Source organism: Homarus americanus, unplaced genomic scaffold, assembly GCF_018991925.1.
Source record: "Homarus americanus isolate GMGI-L3 unplaced genomic scaffold, GMGI_Hamer_2.0 scaffold5831, whole genome shotgun sequence".
In the NCBI taxonomy this organism is placed as follows: Eukaryota; Metazoa; Arthropoda; class Malacostraca; order Decapoda; family Nephropidae; genus Homarus; species Homarus americanus.
The window spans coordinates 1,749,614-1,762,454 of record NW_024719604.1 but is presented as its reverse complement, the minus strand read 5'-3'; the positions used below and the strand labels follow the sequence as shown (position 1 = coordinate 1,762,454).

General features: G+C 41.1%; 1 protein-coding gene across 1 annotated transcript in view; it reads left to right on the top strand.

Moving 5' to 3' along the window:
* LOC121860124 overlaps positions 1-12,841 on the top strand; it is a 56,607-nt gene that overhangs the window by 19,815 nt on the left and 23,951 nt on the right. Inside the window, exons 6-9 of the mRNA XM_042357157.1 lie at positions 2,734-2,834; positions 7,206-7,433; positions 8,594-8,670; positions 8,811-9,013. Coding sequence (XP_042213091.1) covers positions 2,734-2,834; positions 7,206-7,433; positions 8,594-8,670; positions 8,811-9,013 — 609 coding nt within the window. The remainder of the gene's footprint in view (positions 1-2,733; positions 2,835-7,205; positions 7,434-8,593; positions 8,671-8,810; positions 9,014-12,841) is intronic.

Here is a 12,841-nt window from a genome sequence, read left to right as displayed (position 1 = left end):
GGTTTCTGGCTCTTGCATACACTGTCTTGCTCATCGTTTGACCCAACCCAAGTATTGAATTTCTGGGTTTTCTTCTTAATTCTGTCGACCGTCGCATGGTTCATGTGTAGGGATCCCCTCATATTCCTAGAGGCACTGGGTTTGGTCTTGGGTATATATTTATCGATCAAATGGGTCACATTACAAGTTATGATATTCAGCGTAGTGTCAGCGTTCTTGTGCCTTAATGAGTCAGGCCAGTTAATACCTCTCGTCTCTTCCCTCATCCCATTGTAATTTCCCTTGTAATATTTGCACCTTGGCCTGACCTTATCCTGAACTAGGTAACAGTTAAATCTGAATGACAACACTATATGGTGACTGGTGCCAACTGGGGCAAGGTGTTCCAGTTTGGCCACCATACCCTCCTCGTTTGTTATGATGAGGTCAAGTGGCTTGGGTGTTTGCTCCCCTCTGTATTGTGTCGGGTCTCTCACATGTTGGAACAGAAAATTATCTCTCAGAGTTTCTACAAAAAGAGTAGCAGGGTTATTCAAGTCATTTGGGGTGGACTCGTTTCTCCAGTCGATGTCGCCATAGTTAAAGTCCCCCATGATAAGGAGGTGGCTAGGGTTGAGCATCGCCGCATTGTTTATTAAGGTTCTTAAGTTCCTTTGATTTAGTGGGCCACAGTTTGGGGATCTGTAGATACACCCGACGATAAGTAAGTCCCCTCCCTTTAATTTAATTTTACACCACTTGGACTCTTCAAAAACATCCTCTCCCTGTACCCTCGCCTGGCTGGCTCTAAGGTCTTGCCTAGCATAGATAACCACACCCCTCTTGCAAGTTTCTTGAGAAAGGTTCGTAAATGAGTCATATCCAGCAATACTGAACTCACATTCCTCTGGGTCGATTCTCCTGTTCTTGTACAACAGTTCTACAACTCCTACAATATCTGGTTGGTGTACTCTTAGTAGTGTTTCAAACTCCTCTCTCTTATCAAGGAACGTGTCAGTATTAGTGTACATGACATTCAAGCCAGAATTTGTTCTCGGTAACGTCTCTGCTCTTAGTAATAAACCCGCTCCACCCACATTCTCAGAAGCTGCAGCATTTGCTAAGTACACTGTATTTTGCAGGGTGTGGTTAGAAATGTCATTGTTTACACGGCGCTCGTTCCCTCCTGTCCGGTAGGCTGAGCTGGTGCCGCCTCCCGGGTGGGGGGTTGAGTGGGTGGAGGGTGCACTGCTGCCCCCTGGCCCTGTGTCGGCACACTTGTTTCCACTACCCTCCCCCTGAGTATAACCCATGTACACCTGTCCCCGTTCCTCCTCGACTCCTCCCTCTTCTGCTTCAAGTCCTGCAGGAGCTTCTTGTGCTGTTCCCTCTGCATTACCGTGCGATCTGGGTGAATGAATACATCCCGAAATGCCTCGCTCCTTGCTAAGTTTTTTGCCTGCCGAATAACCTGCCATTTCTCCTCCTCACTCACTAGTGTGATCCTGAGGGGGCGAGGCTTAGCCCCCTGCTTTTGTCCCAGCCTCCTCACATCCTGAGGGGTTGATGGAATCTTCAGAACCTCTGTACAAATATTTTGAAACAGCACCTTATCGTGTGTTTCCTTACTCACAGTTCCCTCCGCCTGGCTCTCTGGGACTCCAAAAACTATTACATTGTTCCTGCGCTGGAGACGTTCCTGGTGTTCCTCCTCTCCCCTAACAGTAGGTCCGTTAATTTTCATTTCTTCGACACACTTCTTCAGAGTCCCAAGCTGTTGTAGAACCTGTTCTGATCCTGCATTACTCTCCGCCCCCTCCCGTGGCCCTGCTAATATGTCAGCATAACTCCTCTTAGCAACCACCTCCATTCTATCGGCTACTTCCTCAGTCTTAGCAAGGATCTCTTTCCCAACTTGCTCCAGTTTGTCAACCAGCAAGGCTCCAGCTTCATCTATTTTCGTCCCTAGAGAACTCGTTCCCTTATGGCTTGCAATCGCCTCATTCACCTTGACTGCAGTTACGTCAATACCAGCAACAGCCATCATATTTTCCGGCAGTTAGTAGCGTCCTAAATATTGCATTAGACAGGCCTGTATTCTCCATATCCGACGTCTCCCTGCAGTAATCACATATCAAACTCATGGTTGTTGTTGTCGTGGGGGTGCAGACTGTGTAGATTACACCTATTTAAAAAAAGTAAAGAGAGAAAAAGAACAGTACTTAGCTACTCTCTGTTGCCTATAGAGTTGTCGTCTGTGACTGCGTACACTGTATCTCCCTGTGAATGGTGTAGTTTAGGCACAGTTTCAGTCCTTGAGAAAGCACACAAACAAAATAAAATTTAAAGTCTCTGTGGCACCTATGACACTAATAGGCTGGCAGTGGTCCTTACCAGCTCGATTGCCAATATGTATTCACTTAAAGTTATTTACAGCCTCTTCTGCGGACACTGATGACACTATGAACTGATATACCTAAAATCACAGAATTATGCTCTTGATACAGATGTTCATGCTTGTTGTATGTTATATTGATAACTTGTTTCAGTGGTAGGATATTTTTTTACCAAACTGTGTATGCTGGTGGTCCTTCTTTCCACTCACATATGCTTCCAACTTCTCTTAAGTTTGTAAAGAAGATGATGGAAAAAAAGTAGCCTCTGTAGGTCATTTAAATTTTGTAGGTTTTTGTTTGTACAGTACATCCCTGGATTATTTGATAAGATATGGCATTTTTTTTTACTTCTTGCCAGAACATGTCAGAATTGGGACGAGGCGGCAGTTACTTTGGTGAGAAGAATATGCGAACTAAAACCAATTGCTGAGTTTGTGCCTATGATGCTTGGTCCTGATGGTAAGAGAAGTTAGCCACAGATGTGATATTGGTTGATGTTACAGTATAATATGGATCTATCTACTAACATAATATCTCTTCAGCCACTAAGTACAAAGTTACATTCTTAATTTTCTCTGTATAACTTTAACTAGTCAGACCTACAATGGAAACTGTTGATGTTAATGAATTTTATCATAGAAATTCCACAGATTTTAGACTCCACCCTGGTAGTGCCTACAGATGTGCTGCCATAGAAGTGTATTCTTTTTAAAGGGAGAAGAATATATGATTGTGTTTGAATAATGATAATGGTTCTTTCTGAAACTTCTAATCTATATCTGCCCTTTAGTCTTAGGTAGTCCTTTATACAGTTTACAGGTATACATAGGATAGTATACAATTATGTACACTTAAATATTATAACTGATCAAACTTTGTGTGATTTTACAATGTGCTTAATTTTTAAGTTGCTTTTCACTTTTTATAATTTAAATAGACCAAGTGGCTGGAGGAAGTTTAGGGAGTTGCTGCCTTTATTGAGGCCAAGAGAACCTTCCCTCTGAATAAAAGGAAGAAGGTGTGTGGCTGGTGTGAGGAGTGTGATGATGTATGGCAGTGAGTCATGGGCAGTTAAAGATGACAGAAGTAGACTTGAGTGAGCTGAAGTAAGAATGAACAGGTGGATGTGTAGTGTGACACTGAAAGACCTGTTCAGAGCTAAGAGGGCAGCTGAGTACTGACAAAGTCCTGTGTAGAGGCAGGCTGAGGTGGTTTGGACATGTGGAGAATTAATGAAAATAATGGGGTGAAGACGAGCATGAGCCTAAATGTGGAAGGGAGGAGAGCTGGGGGTAAGCCAAGCATGGCATGAGGAGAGGGAGTAAGAAATGACACAAGAGTTAAGGACCTAACAAAAGAAACTGCAAGAGACTGGTTAACATAGAGAGCTGCCATCAGGTAACCATGGCTAACATGTAAGTCTGGAAAAGGGCTGTAAAGTGATGATGGTGATAACCTTACTTAAGATACGGTGCTGAAGTTGTGGTTTTGCTGTACATTATTATTATTATTGTTGTTGTTATTAACCCATAATATTATTGGTCCCAAGGACTTAAATGTCACCCACTTGATGACCAAACGAGAGAGAGTGTGTGTGAATGTGTGTGTGGTGTGTGAATGTGTTTATTTTATTGTTTAGGCCCTGAGATAATTTATGGGTCGTGGCTGCCACCAGTTGATCAAACAGGATGGGTCTATTTGACCATAAGATTCAAACTATGGGAGGGAAAATTATTATCGCTTATGGTGTGGCAATCACACTAGCGTTGTTGACCACATATGAAGTGAGAAGTGGATCAAAGGGGTTATGAATGTACTCAAATGTAGTGCACAGAACAGTGTGTAGAGATTTATATTTAAACCTGTTAATCTATGTATGTGTTGGTATTGAAATGCATTCATTCTTGAATATTTGTGTCTTTACTAATATAATGCACTTTATTTCTCTGCTGGTCACAATGTTATGCATACTTTCTTTACTTAAACATGTGTTTGCTTACTGAGTAACTCACTGCACATATTTATATAGAGTTTTATCAGTTATACAAATGATTGGGGATACATCCAGCCATACACACTGTAGTACATTACCTATTGTGTTATGTCTGGTGTCATTTGTTTCTGTTGGTTATGTTTGGTACAAAACAAAGAAATAATGAAATGGCTTCAATCAAAAGCGAATTTCATCTTTGACTTGACCTTTTATGATAAATATTTAAAATTTTCTAACATCCTCTCTGAAGTGCTAATGCCTTGAAAACATTTGAATTTTGATAGTCTAGATATTTAACATTATTTTAGAGAATAGCAATGTCTTCTTACCAATTGTGAACAAATTTAGTTTGAATAAATGGACAGCTACAGTAGGTTACTTCCCAGTACTTGTTGTACCCTTTACTGCTTGCAAGCGAGGTCAGTACAAACCCAAAGGCATTTTACCGCTATGCAAAGTCAAAATTAAAAACACGAGTAGGAGTATCAGACCTGAGACTTGATGATGGTAGGTACGCAGAGTCTGACCAGGAAAAAGCTGAGGCATTGAACAGCTTCCTTTCCTCGGTGTTCACAAGAGAGGATGCGAACAATCTTCCTGTGTTTGAGACTAGACTGTACGGCACAGCACTGACCCACATTGTATTCACAGAAGAGGCTAAAGGTTCATAAGAGTCCCAGCCCTGACATGGTGCATCCCAGAGTGCTAAGAGAGTTGTGCAACGAGCTAGCTGAGCCCCTGAAGATCCTGTTCAGTAAATGCCTGGATGAACAAAAGATCTCCAGTGATTGGAAATGGCTATGTGAGTCCTATCTTCAAGAAGGGCGATCGTCACTCCACGAATAACTATAGACCGGTGAGCCTGACCAGCATAATATGTAAAGTACTTGAGAGCATTATAAGAGATGCCATGATGGAACATCTACAATGAAACAACCTCGTAAATGATTGCCAACACGGTTTTATGTTGGGGCGCTCCTGCTTGACACAATTATTCAGGGCAATGGATATGTGAACCCAAATTCTAGATCAGGGTGGTAATATCTACAATATTTACCTAGATTTTGCCAAGGCTTTTGACAGTGTACCCCCATGAAAGGCTGAAAAGTAAACTGGAAGGGTACGGGATTCGGGGAAATGTCCTAGCGTGGATAGAGGACTTTCTACACGACCGCAAGCAGTGTGTGGTGATTAATGACATAAAATCATCATCTGTATCCGTAACAAGCGGGGTACCGCAGGGCAGTGTATTGGGCCCGCTGTTGTTTGTTTGCTTCATAAATGACATGCCTGAAGCTGTACATTCCTCCATACAAATGTTTGCGGACGACGCCAAGTTATTTCGGGAAATTAAGAACCAAGCGGACTGTGAAGAGCTGCAGAAGGATCTCTGTGGGCTCCAGGAATGGTCGAAGGAATGGCTGCTGAGATTCAATGTCACGAAGTGTAAGAGGATGCACCTGGGGCGTACCAATGGTAGGGTGGCGTATCATATGTCCCAACGGGATGAAGAGACTGCATTAAATGAGACGGAATGAGAGAAGGACCTAGGTGTGTACTTTGAAAATGAACTGAAGTTCTCGGGCCATTGCGAGAAGAATGTAAACCAGGCAACTAAGTTATTAGGTCTTATAAGAAGGTCGCTCAGATATCTAGATGTTCTGTCCCTCGTTACAATCTTCAAGGGTGAAGTGCTACCCTGCCTGGAGTAATGTCATCCCGTCTGGTCCCCGATATGCTAGGAACTGTCAGTTGATTGAAATTGTCCAAAGGAGGGGCCACCAGACTGGTGCTTTCTGCTGCACCTCAGCTACCCGGAGAGATTGGAACGCCCGTACTTGCCTAGCTTGTACTACAGACGGGTAAGGGAAGATCTGATTGAGGTGTACAAGCATCTCAAAGGGCACTACTCAGTTGAGTGTCCTTACCTGGAGCTGGCGGATGCTCACACCACAAGGGGTCACAGCTCAAGGTTAAAGAAGCCGCAAGTCCAGATAACTGTGAGGACGAACTATTTCGGAGTGAGAGTTGTGAACTCTTGGAACAATCTGTCAGGGAGTGCAGTGACGGCACCAAGTGTGAGCTCTTTCAAGACCAGACTTGATCAACACTGGAGCAGGTTCAGGTACATTCGGGAGCCGGTGCATGCCAAGTACCTGCCAACAGTGCGTAACAGAGACGTGACCGATTGCCCAAGCGGCTAACGAGCCGATCAGTGGTGAAGAGGATAAAAGAAAAAGTAAAACATCCGTTGGATCACCTGAAGAATTTCCACCCCAGCTTATTTCACCTAAATATTGACCATTTTAATGTTAACCTAACCTCATCCCCCCAAATAGTTTCAGGATGGTTGATCTTTAGGTCAAATAAGCTGGGGTGGAGATGCTTCAGGTGATCTCATCCCTTTGGTCATCATTCTGTGTTATTAGTCAAAGGCAAAATATTGTACAACTAGTTGGTATAAAGGAGATTCAACACAAATATTGTTCACTCATGGACGTCTTGTCAACATCCAATAAATGTAGGTGTACCCTGACTGGTGACTGTTGTTGAGCAAAGTGGTTTTTTTGTGGTGCTCTCCTGCTTAGATGATATACAAGTGACTGCTCATTGTAGCTCTTATATGTGGCATACAAAGCTGATCATTAATTGTTGTTTATCAGTCATACTAGATGCTTGGCTACCATCTGCTGTTACTCATGATACTTCCAGCTATGCTTTAATAAGAAAAAATAAAGTCCCTATGAAATTTTGTAGTGATACAACCAGATACAATGCTGAAACACTCAAATCATCAAATTTGGACTATACAGTACTTAACTTCTCAATAATTACAGGTTGTATGCATGGCTCATTGACTGTACACATCAATGACCACATTTGGAGTAATGTGATTCCATTGTCACCAATTTTCCATTATCGATCTGAAGGAGGAGTCACACCAATTGATCTTGCTTTGATTTTGGTGTCTCTAAAATATGCAACCTGGGAAGCAGATTTATTACACGAGATATTAAAGGAAAAGGAGGAAGAAGAAATGAGTAAAAACAGTGCAGGAAGAAGAGGTAAGTATTGTAGGATGTAAAAAACAAATTGTCAAATATTAAAATTTTTGTAGAATTTTTGTTGGATTGTTTCAAGTTAAGGTGAGATTAGTAATTTATCACTCATCATCTACACACACACACCCACCCACCCACCCCATTATAATGTGAAGAAACATCCTAAAAGTAAATAGATATATCAATGGACAAAAGGTCTATAGAAAAAACTAGATGATCTGAAGGGCCAGATGAGAGGAGGTAGTCTGCCCATGTAAGGAGTAACATGTCATCAGGCAGACTGCAGCATATTTACCCCACACCACCAGTCAAGAAAGAGTCATGATAAAAGTTTTTCCAGTGTAACCCATCTACTTTGTTTTAAGACACTGTGACAACTCAAGACTTGATTGACCCAAATTTCACTTGTCACTGTTACCTAGTGTGGTATGAGGAACCCCAGAGACAACTATTTGGTGACTTAGAATATTATTGATATGCCTGCTTTGTGCTTTGCTACACTAGTATCTCTCCAACTGATTAGGTCTGGGGATTCATAGTACTTGTCTATTTGCTCCTCTTGAGACAAATGGTTTTCACACACAAATTATTATTATGTATCGTAATACCCCAGTTATCACAAAGGATGCATCCTGAAAGTCATTGCCAAAAACCAATTTGTGAATGTCGGGGTTATTTTCCTCACAAGAATCAATGTAATTAAGGAAGTGGTTCTTCACATATTTGGATATGTATCCTCTGATTTAGTCTCCTTGTCTACAATATTCTGCTTTAATGATGATGATGATGATGATGATGTATTAAAACTACCCCCCCCCCCCTCCTATTTATGATGCAAACAATCTGTGTGAATGATAGTCAGGCCAACACAGACACATGGCCGTGATGGTGTAGCTCAACGATTATATTATCGGTCAGTATCTGGTGGTGTTACTTTTTTCCCTCGACAGGACGACTTTTAACAGAACTCTTGAACAGTTAATTGGTTAATTGATGGACTTAAAGAAAAAAAAAGTGAATAGAACCCAGTAATGAGTCACCTAGGAAATTAAATGTTAATCTTTTTAAAAAGGTTTAGAGAAAATTCTGGGGGTGAGTTGTGTGTTGTTAACTTAATTACTTTAATGATGGAAAAATATAAAGTAAAAGTTTTGTTGTTTCAGTTCCTCCAGATATTCTTTCATCAGAAGCTAACGTTGGAGTCGAGGATAATTCAGTGACACAAACACATCAGTATCAGGTAAGTTTGGGAGCTTTTAGAAAATTACTTTGTCAGCCATCTAAAGTAAACCTAAGTATCTTAATACCAAATTCTCTTCTAGGAGATAAAGGAGAAATTTACAGCCCTTGTTAACCTTAAAATATCTCGTCTCTTTCTAGCTTGAGTTGCAGAATGATGCTGCCCTGCCTCATCTAGAAGAAACGTTACTCTCCAGTGAAGGAATGGACGGTGGAAAAGACGAGGGGTTAATGCAACGTTCATTTGGTCAAGGCCGAGCGCTAAAGAAACTTCTTGGTTCGACTTCAAGTAGACATTCAGCTCCTCAGTCTTCAGATGTATGTGATAATCCTTTGAATTCCAGGTTAGTAGTAGACTTAATGTCATCCTTTTCCTGATTTATTATCTCCTTCCCCTTGTGGATTAGCTCGCTCTCTGAAGCCTCACAAATACACTCTAACCATCATATTAGTACAACCTTGATATTCATTCTTTAGACAAAATGTTTCATTCCCTGAATCACATCAGACTGTATACAGTTTTTTATTTATTTATTTTTTTTTTTTTCACTTACAAGCCCATTCCTACTATAGTGTAGGGTTGACAGAACCAGGAGTAGGATGGGCTCTCCCTTCACTTAATCTCACCTGATCTCTCTTGTGCTGTCGTGTTTTCCTCTGCTTCATTGTCAGTTGTCACAGGACTTTCAGACCGAGAGGAAGGGCTTATGGAAACTCGTCGTGTAAAAGTGACATATATTACACTACAGTATTTACATTCACAGAGCAAGTTATTATGTCCAAATATCTCCAATTACTTCACACACAACTCGGCGGCTATCTTGTACCCCGGGTCGGTGTGTGTGTGTATAAGGCCCAGAGTTCCTGGTTCTCCGTGCTGTCCAGTTCAGTCGGTGGCTCTCGCTGACCGTCACCACCACCACACAAATATGGCTCGGTTGCCAACTAATCCTAATACAATACATCAAATATTTTACACCTTATACCCTACAAAACAGAATATGGCTCTTACATAATGTCTTAACAACCAAAACTAAATAACAATGATATAAAGAAACATCGTAAATCAAAACATTTGAGAATTTATATAAGCATACAGGCCGTGAACCACCCTCCCTGACATTGGTCGCTCTCCGGTGTCACCTAACTAGCCAATCCTAGAGAGCGGTGTGGGCCGACATGTGACACCCCAGTCATTCGTCTGTTGTATTTCAGTCTCTTGTTTCTCGCTTAATTAACACAGTTGGATGGATAATGTGCACAAGCTTCTCACTCTATATAATCTGTATTTAACAACATTGTTCTTTTCTCTATTAAAAATTTCTCCAATGTGGGTATTACGGATGTGGTATTATAAACATTCTATTTTGTGAACCATGTGCATGACTCTTATCACACCAATAAATTTGACAATGTTTATGCATAAAAATCTGTTTTAAAATAAAGTGATTCACAGGAGTTGAAATTTGATTTAAGGATATACGTACAGTGAACCCTCGCCCAACGTGGGAGTTAGGTTCCTTGAAAACTGCGTGTTGGACAAAATCGCGTTTGGGAAACTTAACTTAGCTTATGGGAAAAATGGGATGGTGGGATCGTGGCCAAGTAAGGGCTTTTACCACGTGAAATGCATACCTTTTAAACATTTAAGTAATGCACAAATATGATAATAATAGAACTAATATACCATAAAAATTGAATCATATTCATTGTAGAATCACATTATTGTATTCATGGTTAGATGATTGTAATGTAACTATGATGATGATAATATAGTATACGGTAGGGTCGGGATATATCGTGAGATAGGGTCCAAGGATGTGTGCTATGTACTAAATCGCTATACAGTGAACCCTCACTTTACGCTGTCAATTGAACCCACGGCGGCCCGCGTAAAGTGAACAACATAACATATGGGATTAATTGAAATAGAGACCGGGCCGACTCGTTAAGTGGGACCGCGTAAAGCGAGGGTTGGCTGTATACTGTATAATTACATGTAGTCAATGGGGAAAACAGGGTTAGGTTCTGGAGGTCAATATAACTGACTAAACTTGACTTGCCGAGTTTATTTTCTTAATAACTAAAGCACCAATGAACACTAGACTTGGGAACACCGCCCTAGGCCCCGTTGTGGGTCGATTACCTGTGCCCGGGTGGGTTATTCCCTAAAAAAAAAAAAAAAGGAACACCAGACTCAGCAGCTGACACACCATCCTGGGAACACCGGACTCGGCAGTAGACGCCACACTGCCACCCTCACTTGACAATCCCACACCTACATAAACGAACACCAAAAATATTAGTTACAGTATTAGATCTTTTCTCCATTAAGCTTTCCATTATCCTCAGTTCACTTTTCACGTCACCAGCAACCCATTTACACTCACCTTAGAAGTTGTAATCTGCAGCAGAGTTGGCTGCTGACTCATCGCTCGTGCCGCTCGACTCACAGCCAGCCTCCTTCTGCTTTCATTAAATACATCTTCTTTGGCATCTTTTACCAGTTTTTTCCTGTCTCATCACAATTCCACTTTTTTTCCAATCTATCTTTACTTTTTCCGCTGCAGCTGTGTCGGCCGATGCAGCTTCCCCCGACAGAGACATGCAGCATAATCTCAGCTCTCTTGATGAAGCAGTGAAGCCAGCCTTGGCGCGCTGTGAATTTACATTCACTTGCTGGCTTTCCAACTCTCTGAAGGAGAAGTGTCTGTACAGTATTTCCATTGCCTCATTCTTTATCATTGGACCCGATATAGCAACATTATTGCGTTGCATGTTTTTAAGAGCTGAATCAGAAAGACTGCGGACACGCGTGAATGCGTGAGTGAGCAGCCACGGTGGTGCCCCTATTGAGCAAATAACACATTTCTTTACCATGGCGTTACGTTTGAAATATTTCCTGCCCTATTTCCCTCACAAAAAGATTTTTTGCAATATATTGGAAAACGTCGATAATTTTGGTAGTTGCTAGATAAAAAAAATCATTATAAAATATGGCTATATATCCCAACCCTACTGTATGTTGTGAAGCCTTCTGGTGATGGTGGTTGATGAATAAGACTTCGACGATGATGAAATTGGGATGATTTTTATTTCTTAAGTCTATGAATCATCGGGTTCATTGGCTTCAGATTGGCAGATGATGTTCATGGTTGGGGTGACCGTTGCTACACACGCACCAACTGTTCTAAAGTCTTTATTCTCTCGGCTAATGTGTCATCACTTTTATTTTCTCGGCTAATGTCATCACTTTTATACTTTTCATGGGTGTATTACCACCTCTAGCATCACCTCTGTGTTTGGGGGCCATACTGTAAGGGCAAACACACAAAGCAATGCAAAAAATACCAAAAGTTCCAAAACCGCTAGAGTACGATGTTGACAGTACTAGCACGTAAGCTATTCCGGCGGGCGTCTCCAACTGGAGCGTGGCCGAGGAGGAGGAAGGAAGGCGAAGGCGGAACTTTGTTAGCTCGCTTATATTCAAATTTTCCGTGTTGGTCAAGTTATTTGTTCACATATATTTAAACGCATACAGTAATATTTCCGTTAGCTGGAATCTCTCAAACCTGGATCTCTGATAACTAAGAATAAAAGTTTTCCGGTACTTGGAATATTCCAGGTATGGGAGGTATTTTTCTGGGTTTGAGAGATGAAATAATGTATCATTCTGGAACTTCTGAAAAAAAATTTTCATTACTCGGAAAATTACAGAAAATTTCAGGAATGAAGGATTTTTTTCCGGCTTTGAGAGAGTCGTCTGGTTACCCGGAAATCTCTCATTTCCAGAAGTGCTATGCACCAATTGTTCCGGCTAACGGAGATATCTTTGTGTATAGCCAAAATCGTATTGGACAAAAACGGCATTAAGTGAGGGTTCAGTGTATTGGAAATCTTTATGTTCTTCACCGTGTGACTTAATCAGTGAATTGTAAATTTATTGCAAGGCAGAAAAGTAGCCCTTTATATTGAACTTTATTATTAGTTAGGGTTGAAGGAAGATGTTTTCTTGTAGTACAAGATTTGAAAAGAATATTAATCGATAGGTTATGGATTGAAATGACATACATGAGAAAGACAAGGTGAAACAGGAGTTGATTGCTTAGAAAAGGTTATTATGAGAAATGAAAGTTAGGAGAAATACATAAAATGTTTTGAGATACTCTGTA